The sequence below is a fragment of the Callospermophilus lateralis genome, chromosome 6, assembly GCF_048772815.1.
Source record: "Callospermophilus lateralis isolate mCalLat2 chromosome 6, mCalLat2.hap1, whole genome shotgun sequence".
Lineage (NCBI taxonomy): Eukaryota > Metazoa > Chordata > Mammalia > Rodentia > Sciuridae > Callospermophilus > Callospermophilus lateralis.
Window position 1 is genome coordinate 46333207 of NC_135310.1, and position 27285 is coordinate 46360491.

The following is a 27285-nucleotide window of genomic DNA, read 5'->3' on the forward strand; positions in this document are numbered from 1 at the left end:
TTTATCTTCACATTCCTTTTTTCCCCATGTACAAAAAATTCATAAACAGAGAATTTGGAAACATTTCAAAATATTATAGTTTTCTTATATTTATCCAAAGGTTCTATGAATAGTAGTGTGACACCAACAACTCAGACAGAAGGGATTTAAATCAAGTTGATACATTATTATATTAATCATATTACCTGCCTGAATCTTCATGTTTCCACTACTCAGTTTTGTGTTAAAATATAGTTTGAAATAGCCTTAGTCTAACTTGTTTTAATTTTCAATTTCTTTCAAGGACCTTATTTTAATGAAGACAAAGATTTGACAGAAGAATACAGTTTAGATAAATTGTTTCTTAATTTTTTGACAGATACAAGCACTACTTTTTAAAAATTTTTTTGTAGTTGTATATGGACAGCATGCCTTTATTTTGTTTTTTTTTATTGGTTGTTCAAAACATTACAAATCTCTTGACATATCATATTTCACATTTTGATTCAAGTGGGTTATGAACTCCCATTTTTACCCCGTATACAGATTGCAGCATCACATTGGTTACACATCCACGTTTTTACATAATGCCATACTAGTGACTGTTGTATTCTGCTACCTTTCCTATCCTCTACTATCCCCCCTCCGCTCCCCTCCCATCTTCTCTCTCTACTCCATCTGCTGTAATTCAATTCTGTCCCTTGTTTTTTTTCCTCTTTCCCCTCACATCCTCTTATATGTAATTTTGTATAGCAATGAGGGTCTCCTTCCATTCCCATGCAATTTCCCTTCTCTCTCCCTTTCCTTTCCACCTCTTGTCCCTGTTTAATGTTAATCTTTTCCTCATGCTCTTCCTCCCTGCTCTGTTCTTAGTTGCTCTCCTTATATGAAAGAAGACATTTGGCATTTGTTTTTTAGGGATTGGCTAGCTTCACTTAGCGTAATCTGCTCTAATGCCATCCATTTCCCTGCAAATGCCATGATTTTGTCATTTTTTAGTGCTGAGTAATACTCCATTGTGTATAAATGCCACATTTTTTAATCCATTCATCTATTGAAGGGCATCTAGGTTGGTTCCACAGTCTAGCTATTGTGAATTGTGCTGCTATGAATATCGATGTCTCAGTATCCCTATAGTACGCTCTTTTAAGGTCTTCAGGGAATAGTCCGAGAAGGGCAATAGCTGGGTCAAATGGTGGTTCCATTCCCAGCTTTCCCAGGAATCTCCATACTGCTTTCCAAATTGGCCTCACCAATTTGCAGTCCCACCAGCAATGTACAAGTGTACCCTTTTCCCCACATCCTCGCCAGCACTTGTTGTTTGACTTTATAATGGCTGCCAATCTTACTGGAGTGAGATGGTATCTTAGGGTGGTTTTGATTTGCATTTCTCTGACTGCTAGAGATGGTGAGCATTTTTTCATGTACTTGTTGATTGATTGTATGTCCTCCTCTGAGAAGTGTCTGTTCAGGTCCTTGGCCCATTTGTTGATTGGGTTATTTGTTATCTTATTGTTTAATTTTTGAGTTCTTTGTATACTCTGGATATTAGAGCTCTATCTGAAGTGTGAGGAGTAAAAATTTGTTCCCAGGATGTAGGCTTCCTATTTACCTCTCTTATTGTTTCTCTTGCTGAGAAAAAAACTTTTTAGTTTAAGTCCCATTTGTTGATTCTTGTTATTAACTCTTGTGCTATGGGTGTCCTATTAAGGAATTTGGAGCCCGACCCCATAATATGTATATCATAGTCAACTTTTTCTTCTATCAGACTCAGAGTCTCTGATTGGATATCAAGCTCTTTGATCCATTTTGAGTTAACTTTTGTGCATGGCAAGAGAAAAAGGGATTCAGTTTCATTTTGTTGCAAATGAATTTCCAGTTTTTCCAACACCATTTGTTGAAGATGCTATCCTTCCTCCATTGCATGCTTTTAGCCCCTTTATCAAATATAAGAAAGTTGTAATTTTGTGGATTGGTCTCTGTGTCCTCTATTCTGTACCATTGGTTCACCCGCCTGTTTTGGTACCAGTACCATGCTGTTTTTGTTACTATTGCTCTGTAGTATAGTTTGAAATCTAGTATCGCTATACCGCCTGATTCACACTTCCTGCTTAGAATTGCTTTTGCTATTCTGGATCTTTTATTTTTCCATATGAATTTCATGATTCCTTTATCTATTTCTACAAGAAATGCCGTTGGGATTTTGATTGGCATTGCATTAAACCTACAGAGAACTTTGGGTAATATCGCCATTTTGATGATGTTAGTTCTGCCTATCCATGAACAGGGTATATTTTTCCATCTTCTAAGATCTTCTTCTATTTCTCTCTTTAGGGTTCTGTAGTTTTCATTGTATAAATCTTTCACCTCTTTTGTTAGGTTGATTCCCAAGTATTTTATTTTTTTGAGGATATTGTGAATGGGGTTGTTGTCCTCATTTCCATTTCAGAAGATTTATACAGGAATGCCTTTCATTTATGCGTGTTGATTTTATATCCTGCCACTTTGCTGAATTCATTCATTACCTCCAGTAATTTCTTTGTAGACCCTTTTGGGTCTGTTAGATATAGAATCATATCATCCGCAAATAGTGATAATTTAAGTTCTTCTTTTCCTATTTTTATGCCTTTAATTTCTTTTGTCTGTCTAATTGCTCTGGCTAGTATTTTGAGAACTAAATTGAATAGAAGTGGTGATTGAGGGCACCCCTGTTTTGTTCCAGATTTTAGAGGGAATTCCTTCAGTTTTTCTCCATTTAGAATGATGCTAGCCTGAGGCTTAGCATATATAGCTTTTACAATGTTGAGGTAAGTTCCTGTTATCCCTAGTTTTTCTAGAGTTTTGAACATAAAGGGATGCTGTACTTTGTCGAATGCTTTTTCTGCGTCTATCGAGATGATCATGTGGTTCTTATCGTTAAGTCTATTGATGTGGTGAATAACATTAATTGATTTCCGTATATTGAACCAGCCTTGCATCCCAGGGATGAATCCTACTTGATCATGGTGCACAATTTTTTTGATATGCTTTTGTATTCGATTTGCCAGGATTTTATTGAGGATTTTTGCATCTAAGTTCATTAGAAATATTGGTCTGTAGTTTTCTTTCTTTGAAGTGTCTTTGTCTGGTTTCGGGATCAGGGTGATGTTGGCCTCATAGAATGAATTTGGAAGAATCCCCTTCTTTTTCTATTTCTTTTTCTATTCCTATTAATTCTTCTTTGAAGGTTTTGTAAAACTCCACTGTGTACCCATCCGGTCCAGGGCTTTTCTTGGTTGGTAGTCTTTTGATGGCTTCTTCTATTTCCTCCTTTGTTATTGGTCTGTTTAAATTGTATGTATCTTCCTGACTCAATCTGGACAAATCATATGACTTAAGAAATTTATCGATATCTTCACTATCTTCTATTTTATTGGAATATAGGGTTTCAAAATAATTTCTAATTGTCTTCTGTATTTCTGTCGTGTCCATTATGATATTGCCTTTTTCATCCCGTATGTTAGTAATTTGAGTTCTCTCTCTTCTTCTCTTCATTAGCATGGCTAAGGGTCTGTTGATCTTATTTATTTTTTCAAAGAACCAACTTTTAGTTTTATCAATTTTTTCAGTGTTTTTTTTTTTTTGTTTGTTTCAATTTCGTTGATTTCCGCTCTGATTTTAATTACTTCTTGCCTTCAACTACATTTGCTGTTGTTTTGCTCTTCCCTTTCTAGGGTTTTGAGATGAAGTGTGAGCTCATTTATTTGTTCGTTTTTTCTTTTTTTTTGAGGAATGAACTCCAGGCAATGAATTTCCCTCTTAAAACTGCTTTCATTGTGTCCCATAGATTCCGATATGTTGTGGCTGTATTTTCATTTATCTCTAAGAATTTTTTGATTTCCTCCTTTATGTCTTCTGTAACAAATTGATCATTCAGTAACATATTGTTCATTTTCCAGGTGATATAGGATTTTTCCTTCCTTCTTTTATCATTGATTTCCAGTTTCATTCCATTATGATCAGATAAGATACATGGCATTATCTCCACACATTTATATTTACTAAGAGTTGCCCTATGGCATAATATATGGTCTATCTTTGAGAAGGATCCATGTGCTGCTGAGAAGAGTGTGTATCCACTTGATGATGGTTGATATATTCTATATATGTTGGTTAAGTCTAGGTTATTGATTGTGTTATTGAGTTTTATAGTTTCTTTATTCAACTTTTGTCTGGAGGATCTGTCCAATGGAGAGAGTGGTGTGTTGAAGTCACCCATAATTATTGTGTTGTGGTCTATTTGACTCTTGAACTTGAGGAGAGTTTGTTTTATGAACATTGCAGCACCATTGTTTGGTGCATACATATTGATAATTGTTATGTCTTGTTGGTGAATGGTTCCTTTTAACAGTATATAGTGTCCTTCTTTATCCCTTTTGATTAACTTAGGTTTGAAATTGATTTTATTTGATATGAGTATGGCCACTCCTGCTTGCTTCTGAGGACCATGTGAGTGGTATGATTTTTCCCAATCTTTCACCTTCAGCCTGTGTATGTCTTTTCCTATCATATGAGTCTCCTGGAGGCAGCATATTGTTGGATCTGTTTTTTTAATCCAGGTTACCAACCTATTTCTCTTGATTGGTGAATTTGAGCCATTAACATTTAGATTTACTATTGATATATGGTTTGTACTTCCAGTCATGCTTATTGATTTATTTGTTTATTTATTTATTTTAATTTGGCTAGTTTTTCCTCTTTGCTTATTTCCCCCCACCCTTTACTGAGTTACCTCCCACTGTTAGTTTTGGGTGCTGTCTTTCAATTCCTCTTCTTGTAGCGTTTTGCTCAAAATGCCTTGCAGTGCTGGTTTTCTGGCTGCGAATTCTTTTTAACTTTTGTTTATCATGAAATATTTTAATTTCATTGTCAAATCTGAAGCTTAATTTTGCTGGATACAGTATTATTCGTTGGAATTCATTATTTTTCAGCGCTTGAAATACGTTGTTCCAGGATCTTCTTGCTTTCAACGTCTGTGATGAAAAATCAGCCGTTAACCTAATTGTTTTACCCCTGAATGTAATCTGCCTCCTTCCTCTCGTAGCTTTCAATATTCTCTCCTTGTTCTGTATGTTGGCTGTCTTCATAATTATGTGTCTTGGAGTTGGTCTATTACGGTTTTGTATGTTTGGGGTCCTGTAGGCTTCCAGGATTTGGCAATCCAATCATATTTCATATCCTGAAAGTTTCCTAAGATTATTTCATTCAACAGATTGTCCATTCCTTTGGTTTGGACCTCTATACCTTCTTCTATCCCAATGACTCTCAAGTTTGGTTTTTTTATGACATCCCATATCTCTTGGATGCATTGCTCGTGATTTCTTACCGTCCTTTCTGCATTGACTACATTCTTTTCGAGTTGGTAAACTTTGTCTTCATTATCTGATGTTCTGACTTCTATTTGATCTAGTCTATTTGTAATATTCTCATTTGAGTTTTTGATTTGGTTTATGGTTTCCTGCATTTCTAGGATTACTGTTTGATTTTTTTTTTTAAATCTCTATCTCCTGGTAGAGTTCGAAGTATTCTTTCATTGTTTGGACTTGCTGTTTAATGACTTCTCTAAGATTCCATTCCATCTGAGTCAGGTATGCCTTGAGTTCTTTCTCTGTCCATTTTTCTGATGCCTCTAGGTTCTCCTGTAAATTTAAGTTGTCCTGCATTGTTTGTAATCCTTTTTTCCCTTGTTTTTTCATGGTGTTCACGTTACTTTCCAGCTCTGTTTAACTGCTGTGTTTCTGTTTTCTCCTATAAATTTGTTTTGGTTTTGTATATCTCTGTGGTCTCTCCTTTGTGGTCGGAGACTATGCCTAGAAATGTTGGGCTTTATTGTACTTTAAAGCTGATTCATTCAATTCATAAAAGGCTTACGGATTCTGTATGCATATAGTGATTTGTTGTTTGGTCTTAGGACTTTATGTTTAGATTAGGTGCTATGATGGTATGATGGTTAGTATGTCTTGACTACTTTGGAAGATTGCTCTACTGAAGGGGGATATTAACAGGCGATTGGATCAGGGTATTTGGTAATAGCTAGGTATTTAGGAGCCCTATAGACAGCCTCAAAACAATCACCTATTTGCATTTAGACAATTACACGTAATGGAAGACGTAATGCTTGGGATGAAAGTTGGGGGGAAGGGGAAGAAAGGAGCTCTTAAAAAGAAATAGGGAGAGAGAAAGAGGGAGAGAGAGATAGGTAGAATAGAGGAAAATGGAAAGAACAATAAAACTTGAAAAGGGAAAGAAAGAAGGAAGGAAAAGAAAAAAACTAATAAAATAGAAAATAAAAAAATAGAAATAAAAAAAAATGAAATCTTAGAGATCCATTTTCTTCTCTTCCAGTAAGCAGAGCTGTGCCCTCTGAGCTGAGCTTCTGCCCTCTATGTGCCTCCAGCAATCCCTGAAAGGCGGCTCCTGAGAGTCTCTCAATCCTGTTAGTCCAGAGCCGTTTCTCTTCTCCGGCCCCTCCCCTCCTTCTCCTGTCAGCCAGCTAGACCCCCGCTCACCGGAGGCGCTCTCCAAGGATCTGGTTACACTTGCAGCTCCATTGCGTGCCCTATTTCCCGAACATCTGAGCACTCTGTCTGTCATTCATCTAAACCCCATTGCTATGGAGCGGTGATCTGGGAACCAACAGTTTAATTTGACCGGACCCCTTTGGTGAGCATGCCCCCGGGAACTGGCGGCTAAGACCTTGGGTGTCCCCGCTGGTAGTAAGGGGAGTTGGGGATCGAGAATCCCCTCTGCTTCCCTTGTCCCCTACAGTCACGCCCACACCTCTGGCAGTAGGTGGAGTTGGGAGTCAGGAGTCTCCTCCGTTTCCCTCGGCCCCTACAGTCACGCCCACGGAGCTCTGAGTCGAGATTTTTGAGGTTTCCCAACTGTATGTATCTTGTGGGGGTGGGAGTCACACACCTGCTAAAGCCGATTCTGCTGGGAAGGAATCCTGTCCACCGAATTCTGGTGACGTCACCTCTCTGCTACAGCGAGCCCCAGACTCCTTGCCGGAGTGTCCGAAGGGAGGGGTGGGTCTGGCCTGTCTCTGGTCTGACCCAATCTCGGTTGGTTTCAGTTCCGGTTTGCTGTTTCATGAAGGCTTGGTTAGCGACCTCTTCATAGGGTCCCTACACCACGCCCTGCTGAATTGCCTCCAACGGCGGGTGGTGGGTCTGGACCTCCGTGCCACGTGGCAGAGATTCACTCGTCTGGGGCAAACTGTCACCTCCAATAATCCTACAAATTCCCCAGCAGTTCTCACTTCAGCGGAATTTTGCTAGAAGTTTCTCAGCAGGTAGAATCTGAACATATTAATGTGACTCTCTGTCCCTGTGGTTGAGGAGGTACTGAAAGCACTGCCTCCCAACCCACTGCCATGTTGGGTCCCCTATTTTGTTTATTTTTATGTGGTGCTGAGGATTGAACCCAGTGCCTCACACATGCAAGGCAAGTGCTCTGACACTGAGCTGCAGCCCAGCCCACAAGCACTATTTTAAAAACTGATATGTTACAAAAAGAGGTTGCTCACAAAAAAAAAAAGGTTGCTAGAAAAAAAAAAAAAAACAGTTACCTTGCTTGTGGTCTATGGATTTTGTCCAGAAAGTTAGGAAGTTCCTTTTAAAAAAAAATTATATCTGATTGCAAACAATCTATTTATTGGATACCGCTTGTGAACTAGAATAACATAAGAGTTCTCATATCAGTAATTTAATTTCACACAATCTTTTATCACTTAATTTGAATCCTTTCTCAAAGAAAATTAGAACCTACGATTTTATTGTATTCATTAGATAGGCAAACTACCTAAGTAGCATAAATCCTTTATTTTACCTATATTAAAAGAAACCCAGGGCTGGGGTTGTGGCTCAGCAGTAGAATTCTCACCTACCATGTGCGAGATGCTGGGTTCGATCCTCAGCACCACATTAAAAATAAAAAATAAAGGTGGGGCTGGGGCTGTAGCTCAGTGGTAAAGTGCTTGCCTCGTATGTGTAAGGCACTGGGTTCGATCCCTAGCACCACATAAAAATAAAGATACTGTGTATTCATCTACAACAAAATAAATATTTTTTTAAATAATAAAGGTAAAGTGTCCAACTATAACTAAAACAAAAAAAATTTAAAAGAAACCATGCTTTATTTTTCAGAAATAAAATATTCTAAGACAACATAAGTAGTCAATTGCTAATTTTAAAAAATAGTATTTTAGGGCAATGGTTAGAGAAATGCAGCCTTGCTATAATCTTTTGTAGGATTGCTTCATTTTATAAATTATGGTAAAACAAACAAACCCTTTCGAACAGTTCAGTCTCTTAAGTTTGAAATACTCTGAGCTCTTCTTTTTCCTATGGCATGGTTTTTCTCTTATGCCACTTGTTGTGGTCTGTTCTTTCTGGCTAGGATTTTTAAACTAATCACATGGAAGTCTTTACTTTACTATCCTGTTTACCTTTTCCCAGGAGATTTTTCTTCTTCACACAAATGCAGGAGCAAAGATTGACTGTAAAAAAAAAAAAAGAAAAGAAAAGAAAAGAAAAAATATCTACAAGCTCTTTGATAAGTTAAAAAAAAAAAAAAAAACTTCCATTGGAGGTCGTGCTGGGCCTCAAGCCAGCGCAGGGCACACTCCGATATGTGCTCCTGCAGCCGCCTGCCACGTGCCTGATGAGAGGGACCAGGGAAATGGAGCCAGAGCTTCTGCTGCAGAAGGCCACAAGAACATGGAGGCCATGCAGAGCTACAGGCCTGAGTTGAGCCACCTGCTGGAAGGGCAGCAGGAGGTGCAGAGACAAGTCAAAGAGAGTGCATCACAGACAAGGGATGTCCTCAAACTGCATTTTAATGATTTAAAGGGAACCTTTGGGAAGCTCCTCAATGAAGGATTGGTGACCCTTTTGCAGGAGGTAGACACCATTGAACAAAACACCATTAAGCCACTAGATGACTGCCAGAAGCTCATTGACATGGAGTTAACACAGCAGAGGACTTAGTGTAAGAAGATGAGATTGCCGTTCTTGGTGGTATAGCAGAACAGAATGAGAAACTGTGGAGCTTCACCACAAAGGCCTCACACAGACAGTTGGAGAGCTTACCAGAAGTGCCTTTACTGGTTGATGTGTCTTGTTTATCTGCTTAGTTGGATGATTCAATTCTTAACATATTAAAGATAACATTTGAAGCATGGAACAATAGCATCTCTCCCACCAGTGCAAATAGAAAAACTAATAGAGAAACCTGAAGGCATCATAGAATGATGGCGTAAGGTGCATGACAATTTCGCAGACTAAGATTACAGGCTTCAGTTCTGAAAATGCTCTTCAAAACATTTTGAAGATATATATGTAGATTCTGAAACTGAATTCATAGTATTGCACATAGACCCCAAAGTTGATTATCAGTTCAGAGTCTGCACCTGAGAAGATGTTCAACAGTCCATGGAGCATCCCCCAAATAGGTCATTCTGCGTTGGTGCCTCATGAGCAGACAACTGGCTTTGAGGGATACTGCCTGAGCAGTCGAAGAAATATAGCACTCTGGAATGATTCTGAATCCTCAGGTATACTCTACTCCAGCACTCCAACCTATATCTGTGGGCAGACATTAACATTCAGAGTTGAAACTGTGGGACAGCCAGGCAGAAGAGATGGTATAGGAGTATGTGCAGAGAAGCAGAACAGATATAACTCTGCAGCGAGATCAGGCTACATGCATTAGTACCGATGGTGCAGTTCTTGTAAATGCACAAGAAATGACTAATCAGTTGCCTGCAGTTGCCTCTGGATCCACTGTCAGATTTGACATTGAAGATGTGACTCTGGGAACTACTGATAATAATGAAGGCGAAAACTTCAAGCTCCGAACTATTAGCTCAAATTATAGAGAAGTGGTTTTTGATTGGTTGCTTGATCAGTCTTGTGGTTCTCTTTACTTTGGATACTCTTTTTTTTTTTTTTATCCTCGATGGAAAGTATTCATGTGTATTAAAGTTTTGGATGCTTGACTTGGCTTACTGTCTCTGTCCTCAACCCAGTTAGATTGCTAACTATTTTGTTGTTGCTATTGTTTTAAAGTTAAATTAATCTTTCAGGCCATGGGAAATGAAAAGTGTCTACTGGATTCACTTTGCAATATTTTAGCCAGAAGAGAGTTTGAATGGTGTGGACAAAACCATAATTCAGTGAATTTTGTTTTTATCATACTATTAATAAAAATAGAGAATAACAATAAAATAAATCAGCTTTAAATATCTGGGAAGATAACAAAGTCCTGTGCCCTTCCACTGTACTTCTTAAAGTTGGTTAATGTAACATTTTATTAAATCTCTTTCAGCATCCAAGGCCATGTGAAACTTGAAATAGAACAGGAGCACACCTGATAGAAGCCAAAGTTCTGTAATATTCATTCACTTGTTTTTTCCACATGAGTGCATTGACTGTGTACTGTATATTCAGGAATTTGAAAGCAGTGTTGGCTTTTATCCCATTTTCAATAATCATTAAGTCTAAAAAAGCTTTATGATTTTTGCGTTTTTTAACAGTGCCTGAGTAAGTGCCTATAATGGGCAAGTATTATCTTTTGTTCTTTCTTTGCAGTTTGATTCAAGATAGGATAGAAGATGCAGGATGCAGTGGTTCACAGCTATAATTCTAGCAGATCGAGAAGCTGAGGCAGAAGGATCACAAGTTTGAGGCCAGCCTTAGCAACTTAAGTCAGACCCTGTTTCAAAATAAAAAGAACTGGGAATGTGGCTCAGTTGTAGAGTGCCCTGGGTTCAAGCCCTAGTACTGTTAAAAAAGAGGATTTGTACAGGGTGAAGCTACTTATAAAAGTAGTAAATACAGCAGTGTTAGCCATTTCACAAGTATATGATATGCACATGTGTGCCTCCAGGGTCAATGATATGCATATTACTATTTGTAGTTATGAGCTACAGTCCAGTTAATGTCAGTTTGATAAATGGTCTATTAGTGGACCAAAGAAATACAGGGTAAATACTTGACTGATTTTTTTAAAACTTAAATTTATGTAAGATATTTATTTGAAGGACTTAATTTGAAAAAATCATAGCCATAATTTGATATACTAGCTTATAGACTTTTTTAAAATTTGAAAAGCAATTTTTTTTTCATTTTTACAGGTAGTAGAAAAATGGAAAATCAAGCTTGATTATTTTTGTAAGATAATTTATTTCGGAGCTCTTGTTCCCTGTTAGATAATCATGACCAATTTTCTCCTTGCCTTTTTATGTATAAGTGCCTTTCATATGTTTAGTGACTATAAAGAGGTTCTAGGATATAGACACCTTGCCAGCCATCTGAAACAAAATTAAAAACTCAAAAGTTAAAAAAAAAAAAAAAAAAAGCTTTCATTGCTCTTTTCCGACAAGAAGGGTATCTTTTCTTGGTGATGCTTTCCTCCTGTTCTTTTCTAGGTCTGAATGTGCTTACAGAAGAATTGTCTATTAGTTTTAGGTAATTTATAACCCTTAGCAGCTTTAGAAAATTATTTTATTTGAAAACTACCATAGGTAAAATGTTCATATTTCCAATTCAAACAAAATATGTTGATTCAAACTGGTTTGGTGGTAATTCTTATTCTACTAGACTGAGCCTACTATTTTTTTCCAATGGTGATTATCTTATATTTAATTTTCTTGAAAATGAACTAAAAATACCTTGTACTTCTTAACTAGTAACTGAGTTTTAGTAAGTATTTCCTGTCTTATTTGCATTTGTTCCCTATATTCTAACTTAATCATTTTAAAATTTGCTTTTCCTGTCTAGGCTCTTGAAAATCATTTACAACAAAAACATTCTGCAGAGCTTCAGTCATTGAAAGATGCACACCGAGAGTCAATGGAGGGCTTCCGGATAGAGATGGAACAGGAACTTCAGACTCTTCGGTTTGAATTAGAAGATGAAGGAAAGGCTATGCTTGGTATTTTGGAAGGATTATAATTTGTCATATTTATTTGTATATTTTTCCCTTTAAGATTCTTGTGAAGTAACACTTTTATTTTTAAATTTTGAAGCATCAAAATAATACCGAAATGCATAGCATATTTTATTTAAAAAGGCAAGTGAAGTAGAATAGAGTGGGTAGAATAGAAAGTTTACTCAGATTTCTCTATACTCTGGCTATGAAAGCAATACTCATTGATACTTGGGACTGAGTCAGACATCTCAGAATTCAGTTACTGTCTAATGGACAGACCCCATGGAACCATATATCTTTTAACTACATAGTCATATTGATTTTTCCACTTCAGGATTTTCTTTTAATGATTAGGTCTGCCTTTTTGTCAAGATATATTTTATATGGGGTTTAAATCTACAGAATGGATCTTTTCATAGAAAGAAGTTTATTTTTAAAGAAAAACTATATGTGTGTGTTTGCTTTGTTTTTTTATGTTGTTTTTGTTTGTTTATTTTTAGTGTCATTTGGCAACTTGTTATTCCCACCATCCGATTTTCTACTGTTTGGTTTTATTCTAAATTCTAATATTTTTATTGCATGTTTGTTACACTTCAGTGCATATTGTTTCTAAGTAGGAATTGGGAGAAAACAAGAACAAAGTGTTATAAATATTTTGGGCCTCAAAGGGAAAGCCATTTGACCCTCTTCTTCTCTATTGCTACCGGGAGTCTTTGGCCAAGTCATTAAAGTTCTCTCTCCTTTCTACTTGAAAAGACACTGTAATAGCTAGCACTAAAAGCATATTAAGTATGAACATTTACTAAAGGTCTGTGAAGTACCTGAGTGTATGCTCGAGATTTTGCTAAGCAAAGAGAACTAAAAAATGAACTCATGCTCTGAATTTGCACAGAGCTGATTGTCAAAAGCAGAGGTGGCCTTTATATAATTATGGCCAAAGGGGGTCTACATAGCCATATCACCGTGAATGTGCCCAATCTTGTCTTTTCTTGGAAGCCAAGCAGAATAGGGCATGGCTAGTACTTGAGTGGGATATTTCTGGCCAAAGGGGAATACACAGTTCGACAGCTATGTGAGGAGAGTTTTACAGGCCAAGTATTGTAACTATTAGTGTTTAACCCATTGAAACATTATTTAAAGATCTTTTTAATGACAAGGAGTTTTGAGTTTTTCAAAAAATGTATTTATTTTAAGGTAATTATAAATTCACATGTAGTTTTAAGGAAGAATACAAAGAAATTCCTTGTACCCTTTATCCAGTTACCCTGTGGTGAAATCTTTTAAAACTATAATATAGTAATATATGTAAAATACCATATTATAATAATGATATAACCACTATATTGACATTGATACTATCAAGATACAGAACATTTGAAGCACTATGAGAATTCTTCTTGTCTATTTGTAGCCTCACCTACTTCTCTCTCCTTCCTATCTGTAATTCCTGACAACCATTGATCTATTCTCCATTTCTATAATTTTGTCACTTGAAAATACAACCAGTTTTATAAATGGAATAATACAAATATTTAACCTTTAGATAGAGGCTTTTTTCACTCAGCATAATTCTCTGGAATCAATAAGGTGGTTGTGTGTATCAGTAAGTTTGTTCCTTTTCATTGTTGCATATTATTCCACAGTAAGGACATACCATTGTTCATTGTCCTTCACCTACTGGAAGTCATCTATGCTTTTAGTTTGGGCTGTTTCAAGTAAAGCTTCAATAAACATTATTTAGCCACCCACCTTTACTTCCAGTGGTGCTTCCTGGAGCCAACATAGCCATTATACCTTGTGAAGTGCTGAGAGAGGTCTTAGGTGGCTCAACCTCTATGGCTCTGTGACCGTCACTGACTATGTGCATGCTTTTTAGTAGGGACTCTGGTAGACTCCAGAAGTCAGGAAATGGGGCCCGTGACCTCTGAGGATGTGGCTGTGAACTTCACCCAGGAAGACTGGGCATTGCTAACTGGTTCCCAGATGAAGCTCTACAGAACTGTGATGCAGGAAACCTTCAGGAACCTGGCCTCTGTAGGACAAAAATAGGAAGACCAGAACATTGAAGATGAATACAGAAATCCCTGGAGAAATCAGTCAAATGGTAGAGAGACTCAGTGAATATAAAAAAAAGTAGACAATGTGAAGCAATGTTCAGCCAGATTCCAGATCGTATTCTTAACAAGAAAACACTTCTTGGAGTAAAGCCATGTGAAAGCCATGTGTGTGAAGTGGTTGTTTGGTCATTCATCCCTTAAGAGGCACATCACATGTGACTTTACACATGGATGATGATTTGGTGTCCTTTGAGAATATGGCTGTGAACTTCACTGTGGACAAGTGAGCTTTGCTAGATCCCTCCAAGAAGAAGCTCTACCACAATGTGCAAACCTTTAGAAGCCTCTGTAGGAAAGGAAAGATACCACCAGACCAATGAAGATTCATGTAAAAATTCTAGGAGAAATCTAATTCAAGTGTTAGGGAGACTCTGCGAGAGTAGTGAACATGAAATATCTTGAGCCATACTACAGATTGTATTGAGAACAATACAACTCTTCCTAGTGTAAAACATGTGAAAGCTTTGAGTGTGGAGAAGTCCTCATTGGTGATTTATCACCAGATATGCTCTTCAGATCTCACACTGGACATAAACCATATGAATATCAGAAATATGGGAAAGCTATTATTTATCACCAGTGCTTGCAAAGCAGGGGAAGACTCAGAGTGGAACACCATGAATGTAAGCAACGTGAGACAGTCTTAACTTGTCCCAGTTCCCTTCTAGAACATGAAAGGATTGACACCGGAGAGAAACCACATATATGGACACCATGTGGTATAGCCTTCACTAATCACAGCACTCTTCAATACCATGAAAGGGTTCACAGTGGCAGAGAACCCCATGGATATCAGCAATGTGGGAGACTCTTTAGTTGTTTTACTAGTTTGGGAAGACATGAGCAAAATCACAATGGAAATAAACCCTGTGGATGTAAGCTATGTGAAAAAGTCATCTTTTCTTTGAGTCACTTGCAAAGACATGAAGGAACTCACAATGGACAGAAACCTTATGTGTATGAGCAATGCGGGAAAGCCTTTCATTTTCCCTGTTCCCTCAGAAAACATTGAAGAACTCACATTGGAGAGATACCCTATGTATGTATGGATTGTAGGAAAGCCTTCAGTGACTTTTTTTTTTTAAGGGAAAGAAAGAATTTTTTAATATTTGTTTTTTAGTTTTGGGTGGACACAACATCTTTTTTTTTTTTTTTATGTGGTGCTAAGGATCCAACCCAGTGACCCACGCATGCCAGGCAAGCGTGCTACCACTTGAGCCATATCCCCAGCCCTTCAGTGACTCTTTTATAGACATAATATATTTCACACTGGACAGAAGTGTGAAATATATTACATGAATCAATTCACACTGGAGAGAAACCCTATGTAGGTAAGCAGTATGGTAAAGCCTTTAATTGTTCTAGTTCCTTTTGAACCCATGGAAGAATTCACAATGGAAAAAAACATATGATTGTATGCATGGTGGCAAAGCCTTTAGTTATTCTTTTTCCCTTAAATATCATGAAAAAACAATCACTAAGGAGAAACCCTCTATATTCAAGGAGTTTAGAAGAGCCTTTAATTCTTTCTGTTACCTTATAATATGTGAAGGGATACACAATGGAGAGAAATGCTATATATATATAAGGAATGTGGAAAAGCTTTCAGTCAAACCAGGAATATCATCACACATCAAAGGACTCACCCTGGAGAGAAACCCTATGTGTGTAAAGATTGTGGAAAAGCCTTCAGTGAATCTAGTTCCTGTCACAGACATAAAAGAATTCATACTGAAGAGAAACCCTATGTATGTGAACAATGTGGAAAAGCATTCACTTGTTTCAGTTCCCTTAAATTACATAAAAGAACTCAGACTGGAGAGAAACCCTATGTATGTCAGCAATATGGAAAATCCTTTGGTTATTCTGGTTCCTTTTGAGACCATGCAAAAATTCACAGTGGAATAAAACCCTATGTCTATAAACAGTGTGGGAAAGCCTCTAGTTCCTTTCAAAAACAAAAGAACTCACACTGGAAAGAAGCCCTATGTATGTATGCGATGTGAGAAAGCCTTTAGTTATTCCTTTTCCCTTCAAAATCATGAAAGAATTCACAGTAGAGAGAAACCCTATTATGCAAGGAGTATAGAAAACCCTTTAGTTCTTCCCATTGCATTAAAAATTGAAAGAACTCAATACTGGAGAGAAACCTTATATATGCACATAGCATGGAAAAGCATTTAGTTGGTCCAGTCATGTTCTCAGACATCAAAGAACTCACACTGGAAAGAAACCCTATGTTTGTAAGCAATGTGGAAAAGCCTTTATTTCTTCCAGATATATTAAAATACATGAAAAAAAAAACACAAATCCCATGTATATAAACAATGTGGGAAAGCATTCAATCCTACTATGTTCTCATAGATGAAAGAACTCATGGGAAAGTAATCCTGACCAAAGACTGTGGTAAGACTTCTTTCTATCAAACATGAACAGTGAAGATAACTCATATTAATGTAAAGTTTATGAGGATGCCTGCAATCACTTTGTCCAGCATATACACATAAATGAATGTAGTATGGAAAGAAATATGGAATAGAAGAGAGATGCAAAAGCCTTCAGTTGACCCATGTATAAGTATTTGCACCTATCAAAAAGTCTGTGAATGTGAAAAGTACAAGAAAGTTGTCATTTAAAAAAATACATATATAAACATAAGTTTTCCTTTCTCTGAGATAAATGCCCAGGGCTCAAAGTTCAATTGCTGGGATACATGTTAGTTACATGTTTATTTTTTTAAAAAACTTCCAAAATGTTTTCCTGAGGAGCTATGTCATTTTGTACCCCACTAAGTATTGTATGAATGACCCTGTTCCCTCACATCCTAGCCAATCTAAGAAGAGTATAGTGATAGTTCATTGTGGTTTTAATTTGCATTTTCCTAATAATGATACTGAACATTTTTGTGTTTTCATTTGCCATCTGAATATCTTCTTTTATAATTGTTTATTTTTATTATTGTTTTGAGCATTCTTCATATTCTAGATACTAGTCTTTTGTCAAGCTCCTTCAGGTCTGTTTTACCCCCATCATTCCACTGAAACTGCTCTTCGTGAGGCTACCATTGACTTTTGAACTTACAAATCTAAACTATTATGACTTACTAGATGTCACCTTATTTTCCCTGTGTGCAACCTGTGAGCCCTTAGATCATCTCCTTCTTGAATCTTTTTCCCCTTGATTGATGTCTATGATGGTTTATATACTCATGGTATTCCTATGTTTTTGACATCTACCCTATAATCTCATTTACCATTTCTGTTTCCTCATGTATTATTAAATATTGCCGTTTCCCAAGATTTAGCCCCAGCTGTCTTGTCTGCTTTCTAGTCTTCAGACTTTCCCTCATAGACTGAATTCACTTCCCTGGCTTAAGCCACCATCTGTGTGCAGGGGCTCCAAATTTGTATTTCTAGACCAAACATCTTCTCTTGTCCACAGATTTATAGTTCTTACTACATGTTAGATAATCCATCTTATACTCAGCAATTTAAAATATGAGCTCACTATCTCCCTACAAGCCAAAATGTGTTTTCATTCCTGGACCTCCCACTCTAATTAATGATATCACCATTTATTCAGTTGCCAAATCTTAGAAAGTAGAGCTTTATTCAATTTTTTCTCTTTCACTGCCTCATCCTTTTTGTCAGCTCTTCTTCAGGGCTTCTTAATCTCTTTCCTCATCTTTAGTCCTTTTGCTACACTTGGTTCATGGTCATGTCATTTATTACCTTGATTATTGCCATAACCTTCTTGCTGATGTTTCCTCCTGCTATTCATCCTCCAGACTACAGTCATGGTGAGCTTTGTAATGCTTAAATCTCACCATATGACTTCCCAGTTTAAGTCCTTCAGTGAGTCCCCATGTCCTACCTTCGGGCCAGACATGTTTTTCTTTAAAGACACCCTCAACACCAGAGGAAATGAACTTATGTCCTATGTGAAAGTCTTTACAGGAGCTACAAGCACAACATTTCTGCAAAGTTTCTATATTTTAGTTTAAAAATTTATAATTTGTATTTCACTCATTTATATCACTATTCATATTTTCATATTAAGATAAAAGTAATGGGGCTGGGATTGTAGCTCAGTGGCAAAGCACTTGCCTCACACATATGAGGCACTGGTCAACACCACATAAAAATAAAATAAAGGTATTGTGTTCATTGACAACTAAAAAATATTTTTAAAAAAGATAAAAAGTTATGACTTTCCCAAAAAATCATCAAGTAAAATTCATGTTTCAGAAGATAATGTGTATTCTCCAAGCTCTTATGGGAGTATTATTGCCACTTATCGCAGTTTGAGAACAAGGGACCTACAGTTAAAGTAAAAACTCAAATGAAAGTGATGACCTCTAAAAGCATGTGACTAGCCAATGCCTAACATATTTCAGAGCTGTTGTGGAAGAATTCTTACTTGGGTGGCAAGTTAGTGCCTAAATATTTGTTATGGTATCATTCAACCCCTAAATTTTATTATTTTAATAGTGAAATACAAGAGCTGAAAACATTTCATCTCCATTAACACTTTGTTTTTAAACTGAACACATACCTTGAAAATACCTTGATCACTTAACCATTTGAAACTTATCTTTATCAATGCCGATGAACTTCAATTTCAGAATAGTAAATAACAATCTTTTTCAATTCATGATAGTTCATAATAGTCTGTTAATAATAATGTAATGGGCAGGGACTGGGGTTGTGGCTCAGTGGTAGAGCACTTGCCTTGCATGTGAGGCACTGAGTTCGATCCTCAGCACCACATAAAAATAAATAAATAAAATAAAGATACTGTGTCCATCTAAAACTAAAATAAAATAAATAAAATAAATAAATAAATAATGTAATGGGCATACATGTGTCCTACTTTGAAATAATATTCTGTAACTTTTACAATTTTTATCTAAAGTATTGATAATACTTTGGAATTTGCTAAACTTTTGTCTTTGCATTCCAGCTTCCTTACGCTCAGAACTAAATCATCAACATGCAGCTGCAATTGATTTGTTACGGCATAATCATCATCAAGAATTGGCAGCTGCTAAAATGGAATTAGAGAGAAGCATAGACATCAGCAGAAGACAGGTAAGTGAAAATATTCTTTTCAGAAATGATTTCTGAAATATGAGTAAACAGTATTTTCACAATTTTTTGAAAATTATTTTGCAACCAACATCATTTTCACTAGTCATAGTTTACTATGTGTTGAATAGTTTTGTTTTTCAAGGGAAGTAAATGATTCTATTTTATTCAGCATACTGATCACAAAATTATATTTTATTTTTTTAACTTTAATTGAATTTTTTGAATTTTATTCACATGGTTGGAAAGTGAACAATGAAATATAATCTGAAGAGTGAGGATAATACTACCCCGAAGAACTAACTATCCATGGTGGTGTACTGTTTGTGTGTGTGTGTGTTGTCATTATAGCAGTCAGTAGTCATTGAGGCTAAGTATGTCTTGTGCAACCAAGAAACTACATCTTCAGTTTTATTTAAACTTGATTTTAAACACGTACATTAGATAGCACAGCTATAGAAGAAGTAGTTGCTCGAGGAGAAAAAGAACAATTTATATTTCTATAGCTTTCTAGCAGAGCTACTGTTTATACTTGTAAAACACTGTTTTCTGACCCAGTGTACTTTCCTTTAATTAGGTAGTTTGTGAACTTGAATATGTATATATCTGGATGGATGGATTTTTAGGCATCATGCAATAAAAGCTGTTTTTTTATTAGTTTATTAGACTTATGACTTTTACTTTGTCAGTTTTCACCTGTATTAAATGTTCAGACCAAATTTTCTTTTCATTGCTAGGGAGTTTTAGATGCACACTTTATATTAACCATGGAGGCGGATTATATTCTCTTTCAATTGTCACTGAAATTGACAGTATCTAGGTCTACAGTACTTATAGAAAACAGTGACTTTTAGGAAAATGGAAGGTAACTTATTTATCAGATAATTACAAGACCAGCGCTAAAGGAGCAAAGTATGATTTAAACACCATGAGATATGTGCATGAGTTGGAGGACTTCTACAGATGTAGATCCTTTTTAGATTAAGGGACAATCATACCAACATTTTACTGCAAGACCAATAAAGCTTACTAAGTAAGAGACTTGTACTCTATTCTCAGCTCTTCCATTGATTATAGGTATTGGTGTCCTTATTTATAAAAAGAGAGATCTGTGCGTTTGTGATCTTTTGCGTCTCTTGCAGCCCTGATTTTATTGAAATTGTAACCATAGAAGTATTTCTTAGATATAAGGAAAGAAAAGGAGGGATTGATGTTTTTTCATATTAACAGTTTGCTTTTGAAGTATATGAGAATGATTACATTTAGCATGCTAGGATGTCATTTTCCTTCCTTCCTTTAAACACAGAAAGCCAATATGTAAAACAACTTTTCAGAATTATTTGTGTTTTACAGAATAAGGAGCACATGTGTAGAATAACAGATCTGCAGGAGGAATTACGGCACAGAGAGCATCACATCTCTGACTTGGATAAGGAGGTACAGCACCTTCATGAGAACATAACTGCCCTCACCAAAGAATTGGAATTTAAGGGGAAAGAAATCCTCAGAATACGAAGTGAATCTAACCAACAGATGAGGTATGCTGATAATTACAACAGAAGGAATATACAGTATTATCTGAAGGATGGTTGCAGTGATATTTAGAAATATGTGCCTATTTTTGCAGCTACATGGACTTTTAGTAAGATATTGAAAACCACTTTTTCTTTATTTGATGACTATGTTATAACCCAGAATACAGATGAAATGTTTGTATTTTGAATTATATATATTATGTATTCACTAACTTTGGAAATTGTGTACATAATTAACTAAAGTCTTTTAAAAATGTTATTAGTAAAAGCATTAAAGGAGACAACTTTAACATAAGCTAGAAGATTAGTCACTTAAATTAGGCTGTTTATGTTACGTTTTCATATATTTTCCAAAAAAAATCAATTCTGGTAGAATATAGAAAGTATTGAAAGCTCGACTTCAGAATAACATTTTCTTAACTAAAAATAAATTAAACAGGTTGCATGAACAAGATTTAAACAAGAGACTTGAAAAAGAGCTGGATGTCATGACAGCAGACCATCTCAGAGAGAAAAATATCATGCGGGCAGATTTTAATAAGACTAACGAACTTCTCAAGGAAATAAATGCAGCTTTACAAGTGTCGTAAGTCATATTATGTTAAAGAAAATTCATGTTTAGATAATAAACTGAGGAACATTGTTTCTAAGCTCTGATTAGCTACTCTTTTGAAATCTAATAAAATGATGCTTAAAAAGGAAGAATAAGATGGTAATTGTAGTGTGATACGTTCTTTCATTAGGATAAGGCAGTTAAATGATTATGTTTCATCAGCTGCTATTGCTACATTTCTTCCAAGACAATACTTACTATAAGAATGTCCCTCACAGGACACTGATATTATGGCAACAACTCAAAATATATTCATTATGTATGTTAAGTAAAAAGACCATATTATATTCAATAGGAATGTCATTATCCTATGCATACAATAATAATACATATCTTATAAAAATAAAAATATCCTAAAAAACAAATACAAACTTTGGGGAGTAGAATAGGAGGTACTAAGGGTGGGAAAAACTTTTTCTTTTAAATAATCCTCTAGGTATTGCTAGAACTTCTACAATAAGCATTTAATTGTTCTACAATTTTAAAAATCCGTAATGGAAAATCATTACTAATGACATTACTACTGATAACATGGTAAATCCAGTGTTGTTAAAATCAAAATTTCTAAACATTACTTAGTATTCCTTAAAAAATATTTTTAACCACTTCTAGATACTTATAAACTGGGCTAGTCAAGGCAACTTGTATTCAGTTCATCTTTGTGACCTAAAGCCTGGTCCACTTTAGGTTATTTTAGAATTAACTAACTCTAAAATACCTCTAATGGCTTATTCACCTTATGTCTCTCCTCTTCCAATTTTTAAAAGTTCATATACCTATATTTCACATTAATAAAATCATAATTAGTGACTAATCCCATTTCCCTTAGAGTCAAAATCAAACTTGAACTTAGTTCCAATAGACCTTATTCTGCATCATTAAATAACAGCTCTAGGCTTCCTGGTGACCATGTCCTGAGCTACTTTCCTCCTTCACATGCTTCTGCCATGATATGCTGCCTCATCTCAGGCCAAAGCAATGGAGTTAAGGACTGAGGCCTCTGAAACTTGCCGGGAACTGATGCTTTGCAGTGCTGGGGGGCCTTTGTGTCCATTAGGCAAGTGCAGTACCACTGAGCTGCGCCTCCAGCCCTGGGTCAATTTTTTCTTCACACTTGCATACAGGAACTCCCAATAATGGGAAACTCATGGAATGGCCCAAAGTAAAGGTTTACATTATCAACTCAACAAAAAGGGGTGGTTTAGGGCTTCAATGGGAAAATATGGAAGATCCCTTTTGTAAGGTCTTCGCTTAGCAACTAGATGGCCATCTTAAGTGACAGCTGCCATTTTAAGAAAACTTTTGCTTTCTTGCCCAAGGGCCTTTCTGGGAAAGGCTCACCACTCCCTCTTAACAACCCAACCCTTCACGCCTGCTTTCCCACCCTAAGGCATATCACCATTCCCTCATACCAACTCCGCCCTTAACCGCCTGCTTTAGGACCCGCCTGTCTCTAATCCCTGAACCTGCCCCATAAAATTCCCAAACCTCAAGCCCCTATTGCCTCTCTCATCTATGGAGAGATGTGCCTTTATCTGTCAACTCTGACAAATAAATTCTAGTGTGTATCTCTAAAAAATAATAATAATAATAACAGCTCTATGTCCTGTCTGCTGTCTTTTGTATCAGCCAAGCCAAAAACCTTCTCAGTTTCCTTCTAAGAGTCTCCTGTGTTGTCCTGTAAAGTCTGGAATAACCGCCTATATTCTTACTATCTGATTACCTTCCTCAAAGCTAAAATGTCTTCTCCTGTTTCATCCGTGTCAGCAATTCAGTCAATATTGTTACTTACATAAGTGCAAGCGCGCTCACACACACGTGCACATTCTCTCTCTCTCTCTCTCTCTCTCTCTCTCTCTCTCTCTCTCTCTCTCTCAGAAAAGACAGACCCCTGGTCATTGGCATTTACTTGCATGTCCTCTGAGGTGAGGTGCTCTTTCTGTGGGACACAGTCATAATCTTCACATCAGTAGGCACTCAGTGAATGGTCATGAATGAATTTTATGAAGATTCCCCATCTTATTGAAGTTTTTGAAGTTTCACTTTTTGAAGTTTCCCTTGAAATAATGAGAAACTTAGGTTATTATTTCCTTGATCATAGTAATTTTGATGATTGCTATTGTTACAATTTTTAAAGCCTTTTGAGCCACAGTAAAAGCTCAAATATCTGCCTTGAAGAAGAGGTTATAACCCCATACATTCTGCAGAAATGAGAAGCAATAAACCTCTATGATATCACTATCGATGTTTCTAGCCTCATTTTGTTTACTGGGCAGAGACTGAAATCTTGCCATCCCCTTATTCCTACTCTGAAAAAAAATTAAAAACATGCTCACAAAAAGAAAACACTCTTGTCTGTCTATGTGTCCTATCCCCTTGAGAAGGTTAATTTAATAAAAGTAAAGTTTGTGTCAAATGAATATTGAACACTTGAGCTTCAGCCAATATAACAGAAACTGAATTTTTAATTTCATTTTAATTAATTTGAATGTAAATAGCTTCATATCAACTAGTGACTACTATATTAGCACAGTTTTTAAGTTTTGGACACTTCTGGCCACATTCTTAAATGCAGCCCTCTTGGATCTGCTGAGTAGTTTGTAGTTGGGTAGTGAGCAGAGACAGTCCTTCCTAGTTTGTGGAGCTGGGGAAAGAAGATCTGAACCATTCCAGCCTGTTCCAAAGGACTAGGGTCACCTTTTGAAGTTCCTAAATAATTGCCATGGTTTTAAAACTTCAAAATTAGGAAAACCCATGGATTCTTTTTTTTTTTTTTTTTGAATTTTTTAATATTTATTTTTTAGTTTTCGGCAGACACAACATCTTTGTTTGTACGTGGTGCTGAGGATTGAACCCAGGCAGCACGCATGCCAGGGAGCGCACTACCGCTTGAGCCACATCCCCAGCCCCAACCCATGGATTCTTAGAAGGTGTTGGTGAAGGGCTCAAAGCAATGTGGGTCAGTCTTTTAGGCCAAAGCACGGAGCTGAGGAAACTCTGAAGCAGCTGCAAATTGCTTCCTCCTGCTGCTGCCCCAGCTCCTGCTGGACTTCAGGGAAAAATGGGTCGTCTCTTATGGAATGATTATTGGAAATCTTCTTCTATAATGTTGGGTATTAAAGTCCTTTTAGATTTTCGGACAGTTTTATAAAAATGTTATTTTCTTTAGTATATTGTATCTATTTTAATAAGAACCTTGTATATAATTAAAATGTCTTGTTTTTTTTTTTGTTTTAATGAGAGAACAGGTTATTCAATTTTACCTAAATGATGTATTATGGCAGATCTTTATTGTGCAAAAAAACCAAATGGATTAGAGATTATTACTGATTATTTAGGTTTACTTTATATTCACTTCTTACTGTACTGAACCAAAAAATCATTTCCTTATGAAAGAAATGTTGAATCTGTACTTGGACTTGAAATAGGTCAGTCATTGCTAATTAAAATAAAACACTCTACCATACCATAATTGCTTATTATTTAAAAGTTTAGCTCCTTTTATCTATGATACCACAACAATTTTGTTTGATTTTATTTATTATTCAGGTGGTTTTCATGAATTTGTGGGAAGTGAGGAAGTAGTATTCTAGTCCTGTTGTTACAAATCAGAGTCTTTGCTCTGAGGTTTTTTTTTTTTTTTTTTTTTTTTGGAAAAGTTCATTATTAAAATGCTTAAGTCCTATATTTTCTTTACTTGGCATAATAGATTTCTTTCATCTCTATAAACTTAAATTCTAGAATACATGTGTGCCTCCTAATATTGTTGTTTAGCTCTTAATTCACTGCTTTATTTTTTTTACAAAACATCTGTTTTTTTACAAAACATTATGGGGGGACTATTTCTGGTGAAATATTTTGTACAGGTTTTTAGGCATTCAGATCATATTCCTTTTTTGTTCATTGACTGTACACATTGACCTACATATTCCCAAGACAAAAAAAAAAAAAAAATAAGGACATGTCTGCCTGTTGAGAATCCAACAGTGATCCTTAATTAGTAATTTTATGTGTTCTACTTCTCCTTTCTATTCTGTCTTTGTGTTACTTTTAATGGGAATCTGTAATTTAAATAGAAGGTTGTGTGTACTTGTATGGTCCCCTCAAGTAAATGTTTTCCAGGCTTTAATCATTCTTTTTTTTTTAGGAGGAGGGAGGGGGGGAGAGAGAGAGAGAATTTTTTAATATTTATTTTTTCAGTTTTCGGTGGACACAACATCTTTATTTTTTATGGTGCTGAGAATCGAACCCAGCGCCCAGCGCATGCCAGGCAAGCGTGTTACCGCTTGAGCCACATCCCTAGCCCCAAGCTTTAATTATTCTTATACAACCTTTAGGCATTTGGTCCTTTCTGGCTACCTATACTATTATTTTTTTAATACTTTTAAGTTATTCATTTTGACTTAAAAATTTAACAGGATAATATTTGATATTCCTGTGGTAGCACTATAGTAAAACTATGATCACTATTGAAAACAATCTTACCCATTCTCTAAGTAGGAGTTAAGCTCTAATTGTGCAAATGTAAATTCTGTGAAAATAAAATAGTTCTATTCTAGCTAGCCTTAATGCTCAGGGTCTGCCTGAGTGTTGTAAAACGGAGTAAAAGCATATGTTAGAAGACTAGTTATGATATATAGAACCAAACAGGCACTCTCCTTCATGTGATCAAAAAGATTAAAGAACAAACAAAGAATCATTTCATAACCAGTCAGTCAGTCATAGCTGGTCTTGGAGAAGCCATGCTGGTTTAGAGAGCTTCCTACCTGAAACAAGGGAAAATGTTGATTAGGGTTGGCTTGAAGTACATACCATAAGAGAACCAAGATTTCTCTCCATTTGAATATTGAAAATAATAATTCTAGAGGTAGATCTGCAAGTTAAATCTGTATCCTATTACTCGTTCTCTCCTTTAATGCTTTCCCTTTTATATTTATATAGCTTTTTTTTCTGATCCATCATATTTTTCTCTTTAATATCCAGGTACCTTTTTTATTAAAATGTTTTTTGGAAATGTAAAGATAGTTTGTGGAGGGGATTAACTGTGATAATTCTGTAGGTAATGAATGTTTATGCTTAATAAGAACATGCACTAGAATGTGGGTTCAGCACAGACATTTATTATGCAGTGAAGGAGGTTCAGAGGTTTCAACTGATTTATACTCACTTTACCTTAACTTCTCATTGCACTAGAAATAATAGTTTTAAATAATAAATAATGGAACTAAAAAGAAATAGTAGTTTTAAATAAGGCTGTCAATTTAGCTTTTTAACTACTATTTATATCAAGTATTCTTATTCAGTACAGAAAACAGCTCACAAGTCTTGTACTTTGCTTGTAGTGATTAAAATAATGTACTCCAGTGACATCTTGTGGCTACCCTAGCACAAAGCCCAAATGTCATTTCCTTGAAGAGATAGTATTTCTTAACCTTCCTAAAATCATTGCCCATAAAATATATAAGAATAAACCCTTCCATATCATGATGTAATGGAGGGCCACTCTGCACGAGCTCCGAGAATCACATTAGTTTTCTCTTAGTCTGTATTGTCCCAAAAGAGCAAAAGTATAGATAATAAAAGATCCTTTGGTGGTTATTTTCTAACCCCATGTTCCTCGTCACCCTTAGCCCTCCACACATGACAGATTAGAGCTTCAGTCAAGGCTAGGTAGGTAGCCAAATGTGTTATCTTCAAATCTTTAGCTTAGACTGAGTTGAGGAGGGCTTTTACTCCTAGTACCCTTCTGGAATTTGAGAATAGTGATGCAGGAATAGATCACTGGTTTCTAGATAATCATTGAGAAGTCACTCAATATTTGTTGAGTGAATAAATTTTTCTATGAATCTTCATTACCCATGACTTAAGCTTAAATTCTGTCCTTTATATTCTGAAAATAATAAAAATGTTTAATAATTTCTAATTATATTTTCTAAAGCTGAAAGTGCTTTTTTCTTTCAAACTAAGCCAGAAGTTTCCAT

The 27285-nt window shown here is 36.0% G+C and overlaps 1 protein-coding gene and 1 pseudogene across 3 annotated transcripts in view; both read left to right on the forward strand.

Moving 5' to 3' along the window:
• The window catches only part of Fam184a (family with sequence similarity 184 member A), a 124450-nt gene that overhangs the window by 89269 nt on the left and 7896 nt on the right, over positions 1–27285 (forward strand). For 2 of the 3 annotated variants that reach the window (XM_076859785.1, XM_076859786.1), the window contains exons 10-12: positions 11802–11955; positions 19032–19159; positions 20510–20694. In XM_076859785.1, coding sequence (XP_076715900.1) covers positions 11802–11955; positions 19032–19159; positions 20510–20694 — 467 coding nt within the window. Of the gene's footprint in view, positions 1–11801; positions 11956–19031; positions 19160–20509; positions 20695–21130; positions 21278–27285 lie in introns of all 3 variants that reach the window. The other variant, XM_076859784.1, reaches the window with a different exon arrangement.
• On the forward strand, positions 8683–9816 carry LOC143402355 (cytokine receptor-like factor 3; annotated as a pseudogene).